The 25,193-nt window shown below is 42.7% G+C and overlaps 1 protein-coding gene across 5 annotated transcripts in view; it reads left to right on the forward strand.

Moving 5' to 3' along the window:
• The window catches only part of CALD1 (caldesmon 1), a 280,641-nt gene that overhangs the window by 252,960 nt on the left and 2,488 nt on the right, over window positions 1–25,193 (forward strand). For all 5 annotated transcript variants that reach the window (XM_090043519.1, XM_090043515.1, XM_090043517.1 and 2 more), the window contains 8 exons: window positions 1,813–2,074; window positions 6,144–6,284; window positions 16,551–16,594; window positions 16,703–16,781; window positions 19,078–19,215; window positions 20,426–20,521; window positions 23,557–23,637; window positions 23,844–23,877. In XM_090043519.1, coding sequence (XP_089899645.1) covers window positions 1,813–2,074; window positions 6,144–6,284; window positions 16,551–16,594; window positions 16,703–16,781; window positions 19,078–19,215; window positions 20,426–20,521; window positions 23,557–23,637; window positions 23,844–23,877 — 875 coding nt within the window. The remainder of the gene's footprint in view (window positions 1–1,812; window positions 2,075–6,143; window positions 6,285–16,550; window positions 16,595–16,702; window positions 16,782–19,077; window positions 19,216–20,425; window positions 20,522–23,556; window positions 23,638–23,843; window positions 23,878–25,193) is intronic.

Here is a 25,193-nt window from a genome sequence, read left to right on the forward strand (position 1 = left end):
AAAGATTGAATTTAAAAGGAAAATAAAAGAAATGGCCGTTTTTATTTCAAATGAAGTGTCTGGTGCTGAAGTGGGTCAGTGGTCTGCTGGATTATGTTGGGGGAACCCAAATATGTAGTAATAAAAGGCTTGTTATAGAGCTGAAATGGTGAAAGTTAAGATCCTCCTAGCAGTATTAACTCTATTAACAGTTCATGTTCACTGTTTCATCATATGTTAACAATACAATTTGCAAATCATGCAGTGTAGTCTGATAGCACAAAATTCCATTGAAGTTAATGGGGGACTGTATAGGTACATGGATTTGCCTGACGGGATTCTAATCCAAGATTGGATTGAGTTCATGGCAGCTCCTGTGAATTTATTAGGCCTTTATGTAGCTGCTCGAGTCTCCAAGTGTGAAGAATGCCTTGCAGAACTGAGGCCCTTTTCATTAAGTCACATGTTGAGACAGTATTTATAATGCTTATTTGTTGTTATCTCTGTAATGTTGCTGCTTACTTAATATTGCTGTGGGAAATACTGATGTTTGTGCTCTTGGCTCTTGTGTGTTCAGTTTTGCAACCCTGTGGTTTCATTAATGGAGTATTTAGAATCTGTATCTTCTTAGAGCCTGAAGGACAGGGGAGAAATAAAAGCCAAATACATGCCCCTTTCCCATCTCTTGTAAGTACTATGATGAAACTGTTAAGTATGTGTCTCTCTGTCAGTAGTAATGAAAACACACTTGCAGGAGCAAGTATTTAGCAAAGTACTAATGTGAGAAATATATAACTACCTGGAGGTGTTTAACACTCTGGGGAAAAAATGTATTCATATTGCTCACAAGAAATGGGCATTTTTAAAAATGTCCTTAATTTCTCTGCATTAAAGCTGTTTGTGAATAATCTTTCTCTCAGGGGTGGGGAGGCAAGGCATTTAAGAAAATAAATCTGTAAACCCATTAAAAAAAGTCAAAATTTCCAGGAAATTTCAAAGAAAGTTCACATACATATGTCGGCCAGCGTAGAGTTCAAGAGAATAATGCCTTAAATAAGTGAGGTATCTTGTACTGAAATATAGTGGAACAGCAAGAACTGTATTTGCCATTACTATGCTGGAATCAAATGGCCTTTTCTTTTTTATGATATTTGCCAACTACGTGTATTATCTGTTATCTTACATGTTATAAGTTGTTATAATGGCACTCACCTTAGACAGCAAAGGCTTATGCATGTCTTAAAATACTGTGTTCTGTGCAATGCATTGCTGCTGTGTTTTTCTTTTGTATGTGCATGTCCTATTTAGAAAATTTTAGAGACAAATAACTCATTGCCTTTCCTTGGATTTCTGAATTGTTTTCTTCATATATGCTTTTAGAAGCTAACTCCCTAAGTACAGCTCCCCAGTTATAGAATACATATACACAAACACTACGGCTTATATACTTTCAAGGTGGTGATGAAATAAAATGGATCTCGAACAAAGAAAGCACAGCAGATATGAATATTTCCAAAATAAAGACCAAGTTATTTCCAAGAAAGAGGTGAAATGTAGGTGTCTTAGTTTAAAGGTAGCATGATGCAAACATTGCATCCCCAAGCATGCAGGACACTTTCTCCCTTCGCTTTCACTCTTGTCAGTGGAAGGCAGATGAGTGCATCTAAATACTTCAGCATACCTGATAAACCTATCAAGTTAGTACAGAGTTTATGAGGAACACATGATCTTGTAAGGAGGAACTTTTGCGTGTCAAGTTCTTATGACAATAGGTAATTCTAGCCAGGAAAGGAAAACCTGTGGCATACTCACCTGTGCCTGTTTCTTCCTTAGCCGCTCCAACCTGAAAGCAACTGCAGATGCTGAAGAAGCCAAGCCAGTGTCTCAGCTTGAAGCTGGCAAAAGATTAGAGGAGCTGCGTCGTCGCCGAGGCGAAAATGAGAGTGAGGAGTTTGAGAAGCTGAAGGAAAAGCAACAGGAGGCAGCCATGGAGCTGGAAGAACTGAAGAAAAAGCGTGAGGAGCGCCGGAAGGTCCTTGAGGAGGAGGAGCAGAGGAGGAAACAGGAAGAGGCTGAGAGAAAAGCCAGAGAAGAGGTAATGGCGTAATAGCACAAAGGGATGTCCAGCACCAGACCTTGGGACTCCCTTACTGATGCTGAAAGTGGCTCAGTTCCATTCGTCTTTAATTAAATATCAGTAACAGAAGTGAGGTATACTCTTGGATAGTAAATCAATGGGGATGAGAAGCAAGGCTATACTTAATATGAGGAAGTAGCTAAGGAAAGGCAGTGTGAAAGTGAGGGAGCTCTCAGCCCTCACTCCCCACATGCGATCATGGAGCGGGGGTAGGAGTTTGGGAATAGGCTGAGAGTTTGCTCCTAGCCCCAGCTCTGCTCAAGTAATCCCTGCTCAGCCGGGGGCTCACTGCTCTACACCACTGGCAGATTGGTGTAGAGGGCTGGGACCCCACCTTTCCAAGTCTCCTGCCCTCAATTGAGGGGTGGGGAGCTCCCTGCTGCTGGGGCAGGGGGACATTGTTCTTACCCAGGCTCCAGTGGTGTAGCCCACCCCAGCAGCAGGCAGCTCCTGGGGACAGGGAGCAATTTGCCAGCCCCTGCCAGGTGACAGCTGCCTCCTAGCCCTGTGCTTCCTGCCAGCACCTGGGCTAGCACCCAGGGGGAGTCTAGCATTCTCCCTGGATGCTGGAGGGGGCTGGTGAAGGGCCAGAGGGGGCGGGAGCAGACTGCTGCCAGGAGCAGTAACTCTGCTTCTGCATCCACGCATGCGTAGGTGCCTGCCTGAGGTGGGTTTACTTTAGAATAAATTACTTTAGAGTAAACCCACTCTGCAGCATTTGCACATGTAGATGCACCCAAGGTCTACCAGATTGGCAGGGCTAAAACTGGACTTTTATTCCTAACTCTGGGGTTGCTGATGAGACTGTGACAAGTCACATGACCTCTCTGCTATTTCTTCCTTTGCCACATCTGGTTTGTGTAGTTTACTTGGACTGCAAGCTTCTTGTCAAAAGGACTGTCTCTTACTTATGTGTCAATAGAGGGCCTAGCACAGTGGGCATAGCTTTCAGGCAGACTAACTGAATTAATCCCAGACTGATTCTGGAACTTTTAACCTCAGACCTTGCATCTGATATTATGCCATGTTATCACATTGATGAACCAGTAAAATCTGGATCTAATCTCTAAAATGGGGTAGGACCAGTGAGTGAAATGCCAACTTCATTGAGGTTGATGGCAAGACTCTAATCTAATAATTGGGACAAAGATTTTTATCTGTGGTTGTCTTGAATTTCCTATGATCAGTGTATTAAAAAACAAACAAACAAACAAAACCTTCAGGTGTGGTGCTGCGGGAACACAGGTCTTTGTTTATTTGGGAAGTCTTTTTCTGGCATGTGATAGCTCAAATTACTAGAATCCTGCTCCTCTGTGTATGCAAGTGTCTGGAGAATGGCAAAGCAGATGTTTGTTTGCTGAGGGTGGGATTAAATCCTGGGGTTACGCTGGGCTGGATTTCATTAGAAAGAGATTCTTGCTGAATTTAATATTAAATACCAAAATGCATCTGTTTTTCTCTGTGTCCCCTGGCAAGTGAGTATTTTTAAACAGGATGTTCAGATCTCTGGCATGTAAATTAGAGACGTAAACCATACAGAAAATAAACTTTGATTTTGGGGGCTAACAATAACAGTACTTAGTGCTTGGAAGGAGCAGCTTGCTTCTGCAATGTGTTGAGCTCCCAACTGGTCCACTGAAGAACTCCATAAGTTAAGAGTACTCAGCTTGTTGCAGTAGTGCGGCATATCCTGGTTCAGAGAACTAAGAAGAACTTCCCTGTTTGTAGTTCAGTTGACAACCTTCAAAATATCCCTTTGTAGCCTGGGTGTACCTGGGTTTGTACTTCCCTCTCCAATTGAGGGAATTATTGGCAGGGCAGTGTGCTGCAGAGGGACACAACAGCCTAGTGGCCACCTCTGTCCCCTACAGAGTCAGGTCCAATCAATCAATTACTTAACTATATACAGATTTATTATTATAACAAAACCATTAAAGGATAAGGACATAGATTATATATATATATGTACATATTTACAAAACAGTAAACCCTATTTTATATTTTTATATACACACACCCACACATACACAGATATATACACACCCGGTTATCATTTAAAATATTGATGAACAATAGAACAAACCAGACCAAAGGATATTGATTGGGCAACCTTATAACTCTATTCATATGCAAACTATTACTTCAAATTATTCCCATAAACTGTAAGGCACAGTCCACAAATATAATCAGCAGTCCTTAGACTCTCTGGGTGCCCTCCAGTGCAGGGGCCCCACTCCCAAGGTACCACTACAGGAAAGGAGGTTGGGGGAAAGAAAAAGGAGAGGAAGACCTCAAAGACTCCTAAACTTCCCCGCTATCACCCAGGAGTGGCCCATGTAGTGCCCCTTTGCAATCCTTGGGTTGAGCTGGGGGGACCCTCCCCTCTGGGGGCCCTCTCTCCAAGGTAACTTACTACTCCACAGTCCCAGAGTGCTGCCTCTTGTTCTCCAGGTCAAGCTCTGTTCCCCACCAGGTTTTCCTGCCACCTGACTCTGCTGCTGCCATCCTGGCACAGGGCCACATGCACCATTGTGTGTAGTGAGTGCTTCGCCTTGTGCTAGGGGTTGGAGGCCTGGACAGCCTTGTGTAGTACTGGGGCTTGGTCTGTTCCCAGACCCTCTGGGCAGCATAGTCTGCACTGAGCTGCTGCCCTGTGTCAGCAGTTGTAGACCCGAGCTGCCTCAAGCGGCTCCCAGGGTCTCTCACCCTCCGTTCAGCACCTCCTGCACCAAGCTCCCAGCCTTGTTCCGGGGATTGAGGACTGGAGCCATCCCAGGGGCTCCAAAGATCCTGCTCCATGCACCAGCTTGTACATTGTGTCTCTGGCCACACGCCAGAGGTTGCAGACCTGAGCCGCCTCACGCAGCTCCCAGGGTCTGGATGCCGTGCACCACGCTGCGCACTGAGAGCCTAACCACTGGATCCGTCCCCCGCTCCCTGCTGATAGAGGTCTTCGGGGGCTCTTCCTGGGCTGCTGCTTCACCTTGCTGAGCAGCTTTCCTCAGCTCTTCTAAGCCCCACTCTTGTACTCTTCTCTGTCCCTGATGCCTCTCCCCAGTGCTGGGCATGCAGCCCCTTTTATACACTCCAGGGCTTCCCACCCCCCCACCCCGAAGTCTTCTGGACCTGACAGTTTGCAGTCTTCAATCAGGTCTGGGGGAGCTCTTTTCCCCCTCCCTTCAGGAAAGGGGCGTGATGTTATTTCTCTTGCTGCCTCCTGATTGGTGGATGAGCTCCACCAATCAAAACAGTAGGATCTCAGGCCTGGGACTCAACCCAAGCTCTGAAAGATAAGCCTGCTACACCTTCAAAAGAATAACCCTGTTATTCATTCATAGTGGTTTTCATCTTCAGATTACTAGGCATACATAAGGCTTTCTTACACATATAAGGTAGATACCTATTAACCTTTGTGCTATGATTCCAAGTCAATGAATCTTAGAGGGGGAGAAATGAGGCTGCAGAATGAATCTGTTTTGAGAGTTTGCTGGGACTGAGTGGTGCTGGTTTGGGGCCTGTTCTTAGGCAACTTGGAAGTGGTTCCTGTCCCTTTCCTTTTCTGGACAAAGGGTCAGATTGATTTAGTGTCTTGAAAACGTCAGTATTGTGACTCAGAGTTGCATTAAATGTGGTTTTAATTAGCATTTTTAACCCATATGTTATAGTTTTAAAACAACATTCAGCTTCTTAAATCCCAGTCTTTCATGAGATAGCATTTTTTAAAATGTTGCTGTCTCAGTAAACACAGGACCACAGCAGCATATTTAGTTATGCAAGCAATGCCTTTGTGGGAATAAATGAATGCAGCATAGATTAACCCTGTCTCCTTACAGACACACTTGATACTGTGGTAGATTAGTGCATTACATGTACATAAATAAATTACTAGAACTGAAATAGGTCACAGACATAGGGGGTGTATTTTTTGTAAATCCTGTAACGTTTTTGAGGAAATTAAGGTGTTGAGGATGACACTATGGTATCTTGAAGAAAACAAATGACCAACAGTTTATGTATACCATTTTAGGAGGAGAAGAGGAGGCTGAAAGAAGAGATTGAGAGGAGAAGGGCTGAAGCTGCTGAGAAACGTCAGAAGATGCCTGAAGATGGCTTGTCAGAGGACAAAAAGCCATTTAAGTGTTTCAGCCCCAAAGGCTCATCTCTCAAGGTAACATCAGCATTAAGTCCATTATAAGTAAATAAAAAGGGGGAATTGTGATAAAAAATGTGTATATGAATGCACCTAACTTTTAAGATAACTCATAATCTCACTCAGGAACCTGATTTGAATTTTGCAAATGGGCCTTAACAAAAAACAGTTGATTGAAATACAGGGCCAGATCTTGCAATTTCAGCTCATCTCTGGAAAAATAGTTAAGCTCTGTCTGAATATTATCTAGAGTATGAATTAGGCATCATCCAAGAAAGAAGCCTTTCTATAACTTTTGGAGAAAATAGTTGTGAAAAATGTTCGTGTTCAAAATGATAAACTGATATGGTTAATTAACATATATGTCAGTAATGTTGTTTATTTATAGAAGGAAGTGGGAGAAGAATTGGAAATGGACTTTTCTTCTGTCCAAATTTTGATCTTTTTTCCCCTTAGCATTTGCGGTGAACATATGGCCACAGGGAACTCATCATTTACATTCAGATTAAACATATTCCCCCCTGGATGAAACTGGCCACATCTACATGAGATGCTGACTGCACAGTTGTTACTGCACAGTCATTTAGTACTTGCATAACTAAGTATTAAATGACTCCACAACGCATCTCTGCTCAGTAGCATCTTGGCATGGTTGCCAGGGTGAGACTTACTGTGGTAGCTCTTTACTACTGTGCAGTAGCATCACATCATGGTTCGTGCCCAGAGACACTACTGCGCAACAGTAATGAGCTACTGTGCAGTAAGCATCTCATGTAGCCATGGACACTGTATTACCATACAGGGCACGTCTACATGAGACGTTTACTGTGGAGCTGCCTAATTAGCTTTACATGCGCTATTAGGCTGCAGTAATCTAATTAACTCTGCTGTGGGATAGTACTGCCAGACACAAGAATTATCCTGTGGCGGAGTTATTTACTCTGCTGCAATGCGTGTATAGATGCTGACAGAGCTGTCTGGGACATGAGAGTACTTCAGTGCAGGACCTTCCTGCGGGCTATCCCTACTTTGAAGTACTCGTGCCCTAACCAGGCCCTCTGCAGCACATTGAGCCAGGTGCAGCCCTGTGCTGGCAGGCTGACCCCTGGGGCCCTCTGCCAGCTGGGGCTGCTCTGCCCCTGCTCAGATTGCTGTGGTCCTGACCGTACATGCATATGGCACACCTGGGACAAATAAACTCCAGCGCAAACTTCACCAGATTTTATTCATGCACAGTAACTGCATGTGTAGACATGCCCACAGAGATTATAGCATAAATTTATCCCCTTTTAAAGCTTCAGCTACAGGTTATTGTGCTTGCTAGTGTTTGCTTTATATGGCAGGGAAGAGTAACTTTCTCTGCTACAGGTAATGTTGAGGTGATCTTGTTGCTGTGATGGTCCAGGAAATACACAAAAGGCAAGAATTCTTTAGGGTGATACCTTTGATTGGACCAACTGCATGGTTGGGATAGACATAGGCAAACTTCTGGGTGTCACAGTACCTTTCCTTAAGCTTGTCGGAGAAAAGGAGACAGCAGAGTTAAGTAGCAGATAGAACCTCTTTTCTCTACTTCAGGAATTTCTGGTTGGCTTGTTGTGGCTGGGATTATCCAGGAAGTTTAATGAGATTATTACAGCAGCTCATTTTGGCTTTAAAATCTGTGGGTGAAATCTTGACCCCACTGACATCAGTGGGGATTTTGTCAGTTGGGGTCTGGGTTTTATCTGATGAATTCAAGCTTTATTAGAAGGTTAAGTTGGTGTTTTACAGCTGAGAAAGGAACTACCTGGACCATGAACTTAATATTCAGAAGTCCTTTTAAGATCAATAATAGTTTTGCTCACAGAATCCCAGCTTCCCTGCTGATCTGCATATTTGGTCCATCTACATTGATTTGGATCCAACTCTGAGTTATGACATGAAACCCAATGACTGGGAGGATGTGACTGAGCTTTGTTTTGACTTTTCAGGTATATCTGAATCTGGAACTTGAGAACAGAGCATAAACCCCTGGAAATTAAGAATGTCAGGCTTCACAATTTTCATTGCTTAGCTCAAATCAAGCTTAATGATTGAGTTAGAGACTTTTCAGTAACTACACCACCAAAAGCATCATTACAGGTTTCCAACTGCTAGAAATCAGGACCACTGTGCAAATTCTTCCTTATATGAGCTGTTTCTTCCCCTCTTTTATATGCATTAGGATGTCTTTTTTAAAATGTTTTTTGTATGCCTAGCTGAGGAATGACATGACTGGTTTTTTGTCTTTCTTCAATGTGAGGATTGAAAAAAGTTGGGTTTTCCAGGGATAAAGGAAGAGGGGATTTTTTTTAATCACCATTTTGGATCTTTACAAAATTGTTTTGGTAAAAATTATAGTTTCTGTAAAAAAGAGAAACCTAGATCTTAAATTTTCCATCAAGTTCTGGGTGTTCAGTTATGGGAGGTGCTGGAATAAAGTTAGGAGGCGGGGGACTCAAAGCTTCAGTGGCATGGAGTGGAGTGGGGTCAGGAGTTCCCTCCTCAATCCTGCAACCCCCTTTCTATGGGAGATGTTGCTGCTGGGAGGAGATGTGTCAGATGTTGCTTCCAAGAGCCAAGTTAACCATTCCCTAGCCCTGCAGCTATTGCCAAATTTAAGGGTTTGGGACCATTGTTTGCCATATGAAACTACAGCAGTTTCAAGGCAAGGGGAGGGTTAACTTGGCTGGTGGAGGTGATGCCTCCCTTCACAGTTGTGTCCTGCTTCTGTTTTGTTCCACATGGGAGGAACCTCAACCCCCCCGCCCCGCCCCATGCCTTCATTTCAGCACCTCAGGGTACAAACCCTACCAGGTATGAGTCTGCTGCCTAGGGTGCAAGCTGTACCAGCTATGGCTCTGCTGCATTTATGCATTGGTAGAGTAGTCTAGAAAGCAAGACTGAGCAACATAGTTTAGAGGCCAAGTATAACATGGAATCTAGCTTTGTCTGTTAGGTTGTCCATGGGTAAGAAATATGTATGAAGGCCAGAAGGGACCATTGTGATGATCTCTGATTTTGAGCAGACTCCAGAAATTCACCCAACAATTTATGTTGTTAATGTAACAGTTAAATAAAAACATATTGCTGAAGCCTAAGATCTCTCTGCTTCAGTAACACAGCAGAGAGTTCTGAGGCTGCTATCACTGCCTGAACAGAGGAAAGTAGGGGGCATGGAAGCAACTGGGTGCTTAGTTTCAGAGAGAGAGGATATGGTGGATCCAGGATTTGAAGGGGATGATCATGACACTGGGGAAGCTGAACTGGGTGTAGAATGGAATCCCTCAGATGAGAACATGAGGGTTGGGTTCTTTCCTATGTGACAATAAGGAATAAAAATGTAAAGCGAATGAATGCCAGATTCCTTGCTGGCACAGGGACAAAGGAGAGGCAGCTTGTTCCTTCCCCTGCTCATCGCTGCTGGGACTGGTACAGACCCTTTAGACTATTGTAACAGTGCAGGATCACTACTATGCTTGCCTTCTTCCTTTGAGAACCTCTTGGGGTGGGTAGAACAAGTTTTGTTACTCCACCTGGGAATAGAATCTCTTAGGGACCTTTTCAAGTTGTACACAGCACAAATGGATACAGGAGTGCACAGCTCTTCCACAATGGACAAGTCTATTCAGGAATGTTATTGGGGTGAAAACCATACATGCTATTATTGACCTGTGTCTCCCTCGTTTGTCCTTTCCCCAAGTTGATTAAGAGAAGCCAGAAGATTTAAAAAATGAAGTCTCCTTTGGGTGTAGTGAGCCCCACCCCCATAGTCTGAGTCTGCAGTTGGACAGGAAAACAAAACCAGGGTGGAGCTGAAATGGGAAGAACTCCAACCTGCTGGCTGAGTGTGGGCGGGAGCTATGACAGAGCTGTAGTCTTGGAGGTTCTCCAACTCCTTGCTGCAGAAATCTTATAGGGGAATAAAGGGATTGTGTGGCAGCCATCTCTGAAATGCCAAGCTAACTGCAGAGCTGGCAGCTGTGACCTAACAGGACTTGAGACTTGTAGTAAAAAAAAAAAAGAAAAAAGGAAGATATCTTTCTTATTTCATGGCTTATTTAGGCAAGAGCTGAGAATTAGAGCATTGACTGGGAAGAATTTGACCCCATACAAGTTACTGATTTATAAGGGATGTTCTCCCTTCCTTCCCTGTTCTCTCTGCTAGTGTTACTGGATCATAAGATTACATTTTAAAGACCAGTATTTTTAAAGAACCTCTTCTCTAGGTTTAGTTCCCTCCCTATAATTTCCCTCTTGAACAGATGGCCCAAATTCAGCCATCATTGAAGGGACCCAAATTACTTGAGGAGTGAATTGGGCCTATGTGCCGAAATGGTTTTGATGACAACAGAAAGCAAAAGAAGTGTTTAGTGGGGCCACAGCGGAGGCTGGTGCTCAAGGAGACTAATGGCAGAACGCTTTCCTCCTGGGAGCCAGAACCCAAAGTGTTTTTTCACTAGGTTCCTGCAGCTGGCTGCCATGCATTAGCTACATGCAATATTGGATAGGTCTTTGATTTGCTGCTTTTCCTGGAACAGCTCCAGTTGTCAGTTGGAAAGTGGTGTTTTGATAGTATTCAGTATGCCATTTAAAATTCTCAAGAGCCATTTTAACAAACAAGCCATAGCTGGAATATTCAGTCAGGATCTTTTCCTCAATAGTGTGTAAATGCTTTGGGTCAAATCTTCTGTTAACTCCTTCCCCATACCAACCTACTCATGTCATTTGTGGTTGTATGGCTAGAAGCAAAGGTCTTAAATTATATCTTTAGCCTTGTCAATATGTTTAGCAACATCTTGCACAACTTCTACAGAAGATTGTCATGTAGATCGCTGAGCCTGTATAAACAGGATGGCTTCAAGGAGGAGAAATGCATAAACATGATTGTGCCTTAGTCCTAGAAAATTCCTCCTCTAGCTTAATTAAAATATATGTGTTCTTGCATTTGCATGCTTAACCTCTGTTAATTAAGAGCCTCATCCCACATAATGCTTTTGCATGTGCATGACTTATGTGAGAATTCCCATGAGTAAAGTTACACATGTACATAGGCACTAGCAGACCAGAACCTTAGTATCTGACTGTTACTTTAATATCAAGCACCTATGAAGCAACAGTAGGCCTCTGATTATACTGATTCATGAAGATTATCCTTAAATTCAACTGATGGGGACTGATTTTCTTGAGCTACTGGGTGTTATTTGTACCCCATGTACACAGACTGATGCATTTGCCTTCATGATGCCCCTGCTACCTTTTCTGCCCTATGCAGTCTGGGAGACATTCTTTGTTAACAAAATAAGGGTCATAGGCCTCATAAAAGGATTAAATGCCCCCGGGGTGGCCATGATGCCCCCTGGTGGCGACATGGCTCCTATCCCTGGGTACCCTCCCTTTTCGCTCACCTGCCATGCCTTGATGGTCTTAGTTGATTTGTAAAAAGACAGGCTGCCCTAGGGTCCTAGAGAACCCTCATCCATCCTTTGACCAGCAGGTCCCTCCCAGATCCCATTAGTCCCAGTCCTGCCTCTCAAGCACTCAGTGGGCTCTCCTGGTCCGTCCATGCCCCCAGAACATCTGTTGCCTTAAGGGCTATTTGTGGTTTCCTTCCAGCCCTATAGCTACACCCATGTCTCATGGATGTTACTGATTATAACAGCAGGCCTCCAAGCCTTTGTTGGGGCTTCAGCCTTTCTGACTTTGGCCCTTTTTCTCTGGCTGGGCACCTCTCAGCTGGTATGCTGGACCGCAGCTTCTGGGCTGTAGCCCTTCTGGCCTCTTGGGTAGCAAGGGCACTGCTACAGCAGCCAGAAGAGCAGGCTAGCTGTGAATCATAGAAGGAAATCGCTGTGGGTGGCTGGAGTGGTTTTGCCTCTCTCAGGCACTGGGGACCTGGCTCTGATTTCACCCATCTCCAGCTATGTCCTTAGCCCTCTCCACTCCAGGCCATCTCCGGTTTATGACCTGCCCAAGCAGGACTGTAAACCTTGGTGTGCCGATCAGGAACTGCAGTGTGGTCTCCTCATTCACCCCTTATAGCTATGCTCAGTCCACTGGGTAATACTTCCCTGGAAGCAATAAGCTCCTTACTTCCTAGGTCAGCTGAGGTATCAGTGAGTTGCTCTTCTGCAGCCATCCTGCTCATGAGCTGCTTTTCCTGCTGCTTGCAGGCCATACTGCCCACTTGGTCTCAGGCACTGGTCTTATGTATGTCTAAAGCCCCACCCCTTCCAGTCAGGTGGCTCTCCAGCCACCTACAGGAGTTTCCTTCTAGGCTTGATGGCTGGATCTCAGCACTGGTGTAGCAGTGCTCTTGCTGCCTAAGCAGATCTCTGCCCAACTGTCCTTTTACTGGGCTGCTAGCCCTGCAATAGGCACTCATAGCCTATGGATCCTTGGTTGCCTGCTCCCCTGCAGCTAGCACATAATGGGTGCCTGGGGATCCTCACTGATGTTTCTCCCTTAAAATAATGGGAGCTTGTGGCTCCCTATTACAGGCCTTTACAAAGATATTGTAGCAAAGCGATTATGTTTAATACTGGTCAGAGCTTCAGGAAGTGTTTGCCATTCATGTTAACCATCTTGCTTTTCCTATTTGTTTTACAGATCTATTTTGTAATATTGTTTACCGTATGTGCCTCACATTCCTAATTGTATGCATGACGAGTGCTAAGTGTGTGGTAGATTGAGTGGCTTAGTTCTCTGCATGTTGCCATACTGCATTTGGACCAAATGGATTAATTGCTCTTTAATGCATGCAAAAAAATGTTTTTTTAAATTGAGGGCTCTCCTGGGATAGGGCTCCAGGTCAAATCTTCATGTGAGAGCAGGGAAAATTCAACAACCATTAGCTGTTACAGTATGCTATTCTGGAGGATAGAAAACTATGCCCTGTCCTAAGGATTCTAATTCTGTTCCTGCCTTCTTTTCCATTTATCTTTTTTCTTTCTCAGGAACCCCACCTACCACCCTCCCTCACCCCTGATGCCCTTTCAAGTGCAGAAAGAGCTCCTAAGAATCATGGACTACTTTTAGCATTTGCCCCAGAACAATTGTCCTTCCCTATCCCTCAGATCCTCAGGTGCAGCTGTGTGCCTGTTTGGGTGAAAAGGTGGTACACCAATAATGAAAGGAAGGGTAACTGCTGGACATGTCTTTTCACCTTAGTGAAACTCTAGAAAACTCTAGAAAAATTGTCTGTGAGCAGCAAAATACCTTTAAACCCTTAAAAAAGGAACCAATTTTAGAAGGACTGTTTGTCAATTAGATATCAGATTTAATTACATTTTTCAACCAGGAGACTCTATGAACCAATTATTGAGGCCTCACCCCACTGATATGGGATAGATCTGTTTGTGCAGAGCTCATGAAAAATCAGGGCCTTTGCTTCTATAGTGTATGTACAGCAGTCTTCTTTAGAAGTCCCATTTAGATCATATTTATTATCAAGAACTGAGTGCAGTAAGAAAATACAGGCTTCTTATAATAACAGAGCAGCTCCATGTTAAATATTTGTTCAGACCATAATTGCTTGTAAGAGAGCCAAAAAGTAAGTCCACCTGACCTTCAGTTGTTAGCCCCATTTCTCTTGTAGCATTTTCCCATCACCAAACAGGCTTGTAATAAATTTAATTTTAAGCTGGGTTTTGTTGCTGGTGGGCAGCGTTTGAATTTTTGTCTTGATATATTGTAAAATGGTTGGAAAGAGTTTACCTGCTTAAGATAACATCACAAATCAGTTCACCAATGAAAACTTCTACTGTATTTCTTTTGGGTAAAAATCCATTTCTAAAAAGTTGAACATAGCAGAGGAAGAAATTTGTGAACATATATAGTCATCTTGGCCTCCCTAGTCGATGTATTGCTGCCACCTTGTGACTGTTTGAAGAAACAGCAAATGTACAGTATTTGGATTGCTCCTACATGGACAAATAATATTTGTCCATCTTTTGCATCAGTCCTTGTGTATAGCTTAGTTCTTAGAGTATGGGCAAATGTATATTTGTAGCAGCTGCAGAAGGGAAGGAAAAGCAGCTGCTTAAGTGCTTGCAGCAGCTGTTACAGTGTAACTGGTATGTGTGCGTAATCCTGTAGCTAAATGGCCCCAATTTTGGCCTTGGATGAAGCAGGGCTAAAGTTGGAGTGGTTTTGATGCATTTACTACAGACTCATGCATATGTAGCAGTCACAGAAGTTCCCCCTTCCCTTTTGAAGCTGCTACAAATGTATGTTTGTGCATACCCTTAGATGAGGACTGGACTTTTGGTATGCTTCTAAAACATAGGGTGTGAACACACATGCATTTGGAAGCATTTCAGAAAGGGGAAGTTTCAGAAGGGCAGCAACTGTTAGGGGTGGACAAGCCAAAGAGGGTACAAATGTAGTACAGCTGCTCAACCTTTAGCACTGCTTCATTTAGAGTTAAAGCTGGAGCAGTTTTACTACATTTGAATTATTTCTGTCTTGTCTACCCATAACATAACAGCTGCTGCCCTTTTGAAATGGCTCCAGAAGTACACGTGTCCTGATCCACAGATGAACTGACTGGAATTTGTCCAGTTCAGGAGTGACTGAGATATGGCCCTTAGGCCAGATCCAGCCCATGGAACCATATCATCTAGCTCATAAGGCTCCCCATGGCTCTGGAAATTTGGCAGCTGGGGTGCAGTGGCAATGTTATTTGCTGTGGTTCCTGGAGTCATAGCAGCAATTAATTAACTTTGTTGCTGCTGCTTGTCCTGCTGCCAAATTTCCAGGCCCATGGGGAACCCCATTGGCCAGATGATGCAGCCCTATGTGCCGGATTGGGCCCATGGGCTGACCCCAGGCCACTAATCGGCCTGTGAAATGTGTTTGGTACCACTGATCTACTTTGCTAATTTGTCAGTGTCAAGTGATCTTGATTGAATTCTGGCTTCTGTGTTCCACAGAACTTTTTAATATTTGAACCATGAATTATTGTCTAATTGTTACAGGTGGACATTCTGGGAATGGTACAGATGCTTTAAAAATACTCCAACATTAACTCTGATTGAAGCGGTATTAAAGTTGGAACAGGTTGTTGCCAGCTTGTCCTCACACAACAATAAAGGGTCATCATTTTATGTTGCTTGAGTGTGGAAGGGTGCAGGGGAAATCCTAGAACCATTTTAATGAATGGTCTTTAGTTTACACTACCTCAGCTTTAAAGACACCAGTACTGCAATAGTCACCATTAAAATAACATGCAGACAATTGACATAGAGATAAACTGGAAAATCCCAGTTAACCTAAATTCTGGACTAACTGGAGGTTATTTATATCCCCTAGAGTTACCTCTGTTTTATCACTCCTAAATGGGAGTGCCTGAGATAGGATGTGGGAGGATCAAGCAGGGGTGAGTCCAGATAACTGCTGAGAATAAGAAGAGAAAAAAGATGCGGATTATGAAGTCCTTTCAGCTGATTATGCTGGCTGTCGTATCTGCCTCTGGCTTCCCAAAGCGCAGAATGCAAGCAAAGCTTGTATGAAATGCTTTGAAATTCCTTATAGTCCTTTCTTTCTCCTTATACTATTCAGAGGTTTAGTATATCTTCCTGAAACCTTCACAATTCACCTGTACTGGAGCTGACATGTGATTTCCCTATAGAAATGCAGAATTATTTCAGTTTGCAAGATGTTGCTGTGTGATAACAGCTGTCAAATATTGACTCAAAAATGACCAAATTGTACATGAACAAAATGCACTTTGAATTCAAAATTAACTTGGCTGTCATTAAAACTGCATAGCATGGGACATGTGGCCCAACTCCAGATACGGCTTTTTAGTATCTCTATTTTGGCAAATGTATTGCATTTGCCTCTCTTTCAAAAGAAGCAATTATATTTTCATGCTGCTTTTGAAGGAGGAGTGAATTTGGGATATAATAGAAGTTCCTTTTAGTGACATAACCTATTCTCCGTTTACTTCCAGCTCTGCTGTACTTGGGACTTAATCCTGAAAAAATTATGTCCTTGGATAGTGTTGAAGACTATGCGAGATGTAAATGAAGGAATATGCATAGTTCCTTAAATCTTGCATGTTTCTTGCAGAACAGAAGCCTAATATAAGTCTATCTCTGAACCTGTGTTTACGTGACTGCAGTGGTTTGAATCTGAAGCTGATTCTCCTTTTCTGGTTCTCTTCTTTTGCTCTTTAAAGTTGTGTATCACCCTTCTATTGTATCAGGCTGCTCATGTTATTGATGAAAATATATAGCACTTCTTTTTTTCTTTTTGTAGATTGAAGAACGAGCAGAGTTTTTGAACAAATCCGCTCAGAAGAGGTAAAGTAATAAACTGCTAGTTACAATAAAATAAATAGGTTAAATCAAAGCTGGAAAGTGCTTGATCAGAGTAATCATATCTTTCTTTTTAATCCCTACCCCAAACAGTGGTGCAAAGCCCACTCACTCTGCAACAGTTGTCTCCAAGATTGACAGCCGACTTGAGCAATACACAAGTGCAATTGAGGTATGTGGAACTGTATTAACTGAAGCAGGCGATTGCTTTTGTGGCTGTTCTAATCAGATCATCTTTTAGCATCTAAGTGTTCACACTTACCTGAAGCAGCCTTCACAATTCTGCAGCTCCTTTATCGCTACATTTTCCTGCTTCTGTCTAAAGCCTTAGTTGCATCTGCTGTTCTAGATGGGGGTTTGAAGGCCTCTAAAAACCAGTAAAGTACTCAGCCCAGCATCCTCATATATTAGGCACCTTCCTGTCCCTGCCTTCCTAAAAGACAGGAGGGCTTAACCAAAGATGTGTGACTCATGATAGGATCAGAGAGTGACTCCATACCAGAGCCAGGAACAGAGTCCACATCTTCAGCTCCTAGTTCTGTAGTCTGACCATAAGAACAGGCCTCCATGAATTCTTTGTAGTATAGTCTCTGTTGAGACAGTTTTACCACCCTGCACAGGTAGTAAAAGTAACACAAGGGGTGGGGACAAGTGGGGCACCATGCTGGATGCCAACTTAGAGGGGGCACCAGGGTGGCAGCCCTGTGGGGATCCCATACCATGGTACAGCAGCCAGCAGCCTAGGGATTTTAAATCCCTGGGGAAGGTAAGGCTTCGGCTCACTCAGCTCACTTTTTCCTCTGGCACTCAGTAGCACACCCCCATTTTCCCTGCTCCTTCCACAAGCCCTGGTAGGGTTTTGCCTAGGGTACAAACCTTGCTGCGGATGCCAAATGAGGAAGGAGAGGAAGAGAGCACAATAAACTTTGTTATGTGACTGTGTTAAAGAATCAGTCTTGTTTTTAGTACCATTGTAACTTAGATAAGGAAAAGAGCACATGGTGTAGATGCTATACCCTATTCAGGTTGAAGCCCTGAAAAAAACACCCAGTCCTTATCATTGTCCTTGTTCACCTGGACACTGTTAAATTTAAAGAAGTGGTACAGAATGGGTGTCTTACAACTGTCCTCTTTCCCTTTGGAATCTGAGTAAGTCATAAGTGTAACAAGTTCAAAGGGCCTAAAACTTTACCATGTGTCCTGACATTGTATTAGACACCTACAGATGAATGTGTGAGGGTGTAACAATAGCCCCATCCTTCCACAAGGTGGGATTCTTTCAACAGGGAGCTCTGGTGTTGCCATGCCAGAAACATTGGAACAACGAGCATCAGTGATTGGTGCTCTGTTGAGTTCAGTAAATCTGGACTGATGTGTGCGTTGAGTACATGGGTGAATTGGCTCTTTGTGACATACAAGTTGGCTTTTCATGCTGGAGAAGTAGGGCAGAGTTTTGAAACAATGTGACTGGCCACTGTACAGCCACCATCTAATTTTAATGGGTACCTGTAGACATGCCCGGAGGCAGCTCCAACGTGTTGTAATTACTGCTCTGAAGTTCTGTGATTAATTGAGTCTGCTAGAGCGTGCTACAGCCAGCCTCCACGTCTCATGTATCAGTGCCCCACATTTCAAAATGGTGTGGGGCCCAGAGATACTGATTCTTGAGATGGTGTGGGCGCTTTAACTAAAGTGGCTTTTGCAGCTGCTTTAATTAAAGCACTCTTCCCTCTGCTCCCTTCCCATCCCCAGAGCATGAGGCACGTGTAAAAACACCCAATGTGCTGATGCAGAATTGCTGATTTTTTTCAACAGGGATATGCAGTCTTAAATTGATATGCAATTAAGCATATACTTTACAATACTTGTGACTGTCAGAGACTGTGGCTATAGAGAGGCTGGCACTAATATTTGGTAACCCTGTAAAACTGTCCCATCTTACAGATACTTTCAGCTCCTGAAGTCTGTCCCAAAGGTTTAAGAAAGTAATAACTTGTTAGCATCAGAGGGAGAAAGTGGAATACACTGTATTTATCAATCTTTATTAGGGCCTTTCTCTCAGAGTATCCTTCCCTTTTTACTTATGTAGCAACCAGAGACAATTTTTTCTGAGGGAGATGGATATGCTTGAGAGGGTGCAGGGCAAACTCAGGGGTCAGCACAGTTTTGTGAGCATGTGTTCTTTTGCAGTTTACCACAAACCTTGTAAATGCATGTGCACAAAATCTGCAGGAATGTGGTTCCCATAAATTAGCCTATTGTAGTGTTGGACACAACTGTATTTAAAAATGGGTGAGGACTTCAACCATATTCTTTCTAAGAAATCTTTCTCTTCGTCACTTCATATTGTCATCAGTAGAACATATTGCTAGTTAACATGCAATGTATTGCTCAGTAAAGCTCCAGGGCTCTAGATCACTCCTGACACCAGTTTTAATTTTAAGCACAAAGTAGTCTGTCTCTTGCAGGGCACCAAGGCTTCAAAACCTACCAAGCCAGCAGCCTCTGATCTTCCAGTCCCAGCTGAGGGTGTTCGTAACATTAAAAGCATGTGGGAGAAAGGGAATGTTTTCTCATCACCTTCTGGGACAGGGACACCCAATAAGGTATATATTTCTGTTTTGCCTATTGTTTATATAGGACCTGATTCTGCACTCCATACTTCTGTGAGTATTCGTTCCTCTGAGCAGTCCTGTCAAAGTCATTGGAAAAGAAAGAGGTTCAGCATCTTGAAGGATTGGGTCCACAAATACCCAGCTACCAGTTTGAGATTGACTACAACATTAGGCAATGCGGGGAATTTAGTGCCATAGTGGGTTTAGTTATAAAGTTCCTGCTGGGACACCACATGTCATATCTGACAGCTACAACTGAGAAGCTCAAACTATGTAAAGAGGCTCTCTGAGTTGTGATGGCTGTTTTATGATGCAAATTCTTACATAGTCTAAGCTTTATGAAATGGGTTAGTCTGACAATCAAAAACTTGCCTGAAATGTGGGATGGGTGGGTAATCCTTCTAGCTTAGCTCACCTGGTGTCAGTGCTGTGTTGATAACAACCCTGAAAATGTCATTTTCAAGGCTCATGTTAGAGGCAAGGCTCTGTGAGTATCAGTGTGACAAACCTTCGTAAAGTGTCAAGACTTTAGAGGCTGAGGACAGGTTCTGAGTAACAGTGAAACCAGCATTGATGAGGTGGGAAAGACTGAGAGCATACTGTGCCTGCTGTTGAACTAGCTGTTTAATTTTAATTGGCTTAAGCAGCTTCTTTAATATTGAGATCAATGGGATTTGGAAATGGCTTGTGCTATATGCACAATTTAAATGGTTGCCAGTTTACCCAGAAGAGTCTTAAGTGGCTTAGATTGTAGTCTGACTGCTTCCAGCTTGTTTTTCATGGGGGTATTTGCAAAGGTATATTGTATCATCTCTCTCTAAATTTATAAACCAGAGGTCCATGTGAGCTGAAAGATGCTCAGCAAGTGTCAACAGAACCAGCAGGCATTGATTTAGGTGCTGTCGGCTAAGTTCAGAGCCAGTGGTGACCACTTTTGCTGTGTATCTTAAGAAATTACATTAACAACTTGTTTTGATGTTTAGGTCTCTGGTATATTGGAATTTAGGCTAAAGTGCTTTTCACTTGGGACGTGTAATATCTTCACACTATACAGGATGAATTCCAAACAGTCACAGACTTCGGGGAGAAATTTTTCTTCAGTTTGGGGATTTGATTTTTCTTTAACCCTGAACTATGGATCTGTTAGGCAGGATTACATTAAAAAAAAATCCAGTTAAATTGGTAAATGGTTATTTTGCAGGAAACAGCTGGACTGAAGGTTGGTGTTTCCAGTCGTATCAATGAATGGCTAACCAAGACCCCAGAGAGCAACAAATCGCCTGCTCCAAAACCTTCGGTAAGTAGATCTACAACACTTGGCTTTTGGAGTATGGGTTCTCATTTGTGCCAATGGGAGAAAGCAATAAGGTAAATCTGCTAGGTCAAGAAATTAGATAGTCCTGTGGAAGGGATGGTAGGACGTTTCCCTACCAAGATTCTCAAGTTTACAGAAACACTAAGGCTGGTAAATAGGGATGAAGTTACATGTTACACTAAATCTCTGGAAGTGACGATAAGTGGTGTTAAAGTTAGAACGTGCTGTGAGCAGTCACTTGTTAAAGGTTAATAGAGTTTCTTGCCTCCAAAGCTTTGACTTGTCACTAGAGGGCTGGTGAGGAGTGGCATTGCTAGGATCTAGGACACTTGGGGACTGTCCCCAGGGACAAGAGCAGTGGCACAATATGTGCCGCTGATACTTATCCTCAGGGATGCCCATGCATGTGCACTCTGGCATGCGTCATGTTGCCCCAGGTGGGGTAGGGGAGGCTGGAGCCAGCACCTGGGGTCCTGGGGGCCTCTGGGGGCTGCACCCACGGTGATCCCGCAGCAGGGAGCCTGGCCGGCAGCTGAAGCATGGCTACACCTGGCCAGGCTCCAGTTTCGGGTGACACATGCTGCATACAGGATTTCATCTTTTTTATCACAGTTTTTTTTTGACACCAGGATCCCCTTAAGGATGGTGAGGTTCCCCTGGGTTTCAAAGTCCATTTGTGGAAAAGTTTCTTTGTGAATATGCAGATTAGGCTGAGACATGGCTCCAGCAGGTTTCTTTCCTGAAGGTCAGATGTCAGGCAGGGAGTTGAATTTTTCTTATTTCCTGCTTAGCAATGAAGTTTACATTTCTAAATGGCTAATTACAGTACCTTCCATCTTTCAGGGATATCGTTTGTATCCAAAGGGTTTGTACCTGAAAGCTTGCAAAGAATTTTTTTTGTTATTATTTAGTTGGTTTAATAAAAGATATCACCTCAAGCCCGAGAGTTGTCTGCCTCTGCTTTTTAGACCAACATAGCTACAAGCTGTATCCCTGAAGGCTGCCAGATTTTATCTCTGTTGCCATAGTAATCCCTGCTTCAGTGACTGCAGGAGCAGCTACCGTAGGATTGCTCACCTCAGCTACAAAGAGTGCCTGGTCCGGACCTCCAGTAGCTGCCTTCATTAGTGGAGTGTGGGGCTTTCTGGCAGATACAGCCACAAATGAAGGATGGAGGCACAAACCAATGCCCCCTCCTCACAGCCAAGTAGGGAAAAATAGGCTGAGAGCATTTCACAGAGGAAAAAACAGGAATGGGAACACGGCAGAGGAAAAGGGCTGGGCGTAAACTTCAGTTGCATCATAAGTAATGATGATTTTGGTGTTTTATTGAAAGAAGCCTTCTCCTGATGTCTGTTGTGTTGTCTGCTCAGTAAATAAGGTATCTCCCCGCTAATGTAGCATATGTTTTTTTTGATTTACGTATCTGTTATCTTTTAATAGGTTTGCTTATAATTTGCAATGGCTGCTCTTTGTAAATCAGCATTTGTCAACAGCTGTGTAACACTGTGTAACCACAGTGCCTGAATAAAGAACCCCCTTCCTCCCCAAACTGTGATAAGTGCTCAACAGCAGTTAAAATAAATTAGCATAGAGGCAAACTCTTATATTTTTAAAACTTTCTTTCCTTTTTCTAAATGACAGTGAGAACCTGGATCTAACCTCTCCTTTCCTCAACCATCTCTCTCTCTCTCTTTCTGTCTCTCAGCGGATTGTTCTTTCCTTTCAGTCTCTCTCCTTGAGTGGACTCCTCTAGATGCCTGCTTGCCTTCTGTTTTTTTTTGGATTGGGGGGGCCTCTTTGCTAAGCTGGTCAGGTAAATTTGTTTATAATTTACTCTGAGCAATTATACAGGTGTAAATCTAGGGTTTTAAGGCTATTTATAAATCACGATGGTCTCCATTCCTAAGCCACCTCTTTTTTTCTTCCTCCCCAGCCCTAAGGCATAGCTGTCCTTCCTTCTTTCTTTCCCAAAATCTAAAACAATGTTCTTTGCCAACTGTTGGAGACATGAAGTTCAGGAACAGCCTCCTCACGGGGCGATGGGGAGGATGGAGGTGGGGAGTAAAATTGCTGTCTAGTTGTAAGACGAAGCCTTTTGAGTTTGGGAGATAATACGCGATTTGTCTACAACAGCAGAGGATAGGACTCTGACCCATGAGATTTCTTTCAGTTTTATACTGGAGAAGTGAGTCATGTGGCCAGTCCTTTGGAGATTTGTGCTGTCAGTATTGTTGAACAATTTTTTTTTGGAGGTCAAAAATTGCCCAGCAACAATTGTAACTTCTGTAGCTTTGTTTTTGGCACATTCTAGAGAGTCACAGCTTATTGAAGTATATCCATGATCCCTGGCTGGACTTTGTCTACTAGACTTTGGGAGATGTGGACAGGCCTCTGTCTGGAGGTTGGATTGCAATAATACAATAAATTCTGTTGTTACAGAACTGTAAATCCACCTGACTGCAGAATTTTGCAGAGCAGTACACATGCATCCGGGGTGAATATGTGAATGGCCATTATGTAAATCTTGCTATACAGTGAGAAAAAATGTTGTGCATTGTTTTGGGTGTTCATAAAGTGTTTCCTTTTACATTTACTGTCTTTAAGAGAAAAAAACACAAAAACCATTGTCTTTGCACTTAAGAGGCACTGAGGAAATAAAATACCAGCTGCTGTCTCTGCTACTTACGGAATGGCTGTTGAACCCATTCTCTGTCTTAGAAATGAAAAAAAGCCGTATTTTCCCTTCTTTGCTCATACCTGCTTGTATGGCATATATCACAGAAGCAAAAAAAGGATGTACATAATGTGTAAATAAAGGTTCTTCAGGCCAAACTTTGCCATCAGTCCCTGTTCTTATGTGAAAAACTGTCATGAGTGGGATTTGCACAGTTCTCGTGTGGGTGTTCCTGTGGGAAGTTCCTGTTGGGCAACACAGCCCTTAATTTGCCTTAATAACACAAATTTGAACTAATCTTGGTTTCTATTCTCTTGCTTCTCTTCCAAAAATAAAACAGGATTTAAGACCAGGAGATGTATCCGGCAAACGTAATCTCTGGGAGAAGCAGTCAGTTGAAAAGACAACTTCTACTACTAAGGTAACATCACCATAGGCCAGCAAAAGGTCTATGCAGCACTGAATTTTTAAGTCCCTTTTATGAAGAACTAAGTGTTAGTCCTTTGCTAGGAATGAATGTTTCCATTATGAATAATAATAATTCTTCATAATAATTCTTTTTATATATATATATATATATATATATATAAAAAATCTTATTTAAAAATGGATTTTTTTTCAATGCAGGTAACGACTATGGGGAAAAAGTCAGAGACTAATGGTAAGTGAGGCTAATTATTCTCCTGAACATTAAATGGAAGCCTTTCCACATTTTCATACAGACGTATACAGCTTTTAAAATGATAATACCATTAATGGTAATAAAAAGAAATTGCTTCCTTTGCCTTTCAAACAAATTAGTTGCAATTATCACTTCCGTAACTAACATGAAAATATTTTGGAGTTAGAAGTCCAAATCTGGCTTCTATGATGACTAAATCAATATAGTTCTCTAGTTGTTTTCTCAGCCTGGTGTGAACAACATATGTAATACATTTGATGTAGCCGCAGCCTTCCATTAAACTCTGTGAGGTCCAAAGAATGAGACAGTCATTTTACTAACAGAAGTTGTCAAGCGTCTGGGAATAGTCCTTTTAAAGTCTGTAGTGGGAGTGGATCTGATTTTTTATTTATAATAATAAAAAAAGCGACTAGCTGATTGAGGCTAATGTCACAGCATTGTTTATCTAAATGGTTCCATTGAAATAGAAACCTTCAAAACATCTTAAAACAAACCCATAAAATAATGCTAAACAATACGAACAGCTAAGAGTAAAGTCTCAAGAAAAATGAACAGCCACTTGCTGCTTTTTAAAAAAATTAATCTTGGAAATCAGTGAGTGCCTTCAACCTCTGTAAATTCATCTGAGCAGACTTCAAATGCTCTTGGCCTCAGGCCTGCACTGGCTGCCACAGCAAACTGGTACCTTCTCACACTGCAAGCTGTGCTTAGCGTTTCCATTTTGGCCATGTTAGGGTTGTATAGCGTGAGAATTTTGAGATGGCTGTTTGGAAAGGAAAAAGCAAAGAATGCCAACCAGAGGAAACAAGCCTCTGAGAAATACAAGGGTGGGGAACAAAGAGTTCTCTGATCAGTTTTAACTGTTTAATAAAATTAAGAAGCCTATCCAACGGGATCCTTTCAATTTAGCCTTGAAGAGAAAACAATGGCAATCTACACCGCAGACTGAAAGATACAAAACTCAATCTAAAGGTTAATGTGTGCATAGTGGGCTTTATCACTCTGGCATTTAGAAATTGGTCTTGTAACAATAGCTACCATGTTTGTAGGAACTGTGAAAACTAAATGCATTATATAAAAACTACCTGTCCTATCAGGTGAGCTTTGTTCTTATTTGACAAGGAAATTAAGGAAAATATCCAGAATGACACAGCGCTAGATGCTGTCTGTTCTGTCATTGATTTCTATGGGAGTAGGCCAGATCTAAGCAATTATGACACTACCAAGTAATTTGCCCCAAATCATGTGTGGAGATGGTGTCAGTAGAAGAACTAAGATTAAAAGTTCCAAGTGCC

This window comes from Crocodylus siamensis, chromosome 4, assembly GCF_052110815.1.
Source record: "Crocodylus siamensis isolate JL-2025a chromosome 4, ASM5211081v1, whole genome shotgun sequence".
NCBI classification, from domain to species: domain Eukaryota; kingdom Metazoa; phylum Chordata; order Crocodylia; family Crocodylidae; genus Crocodylus; species Crocodylus siamensis.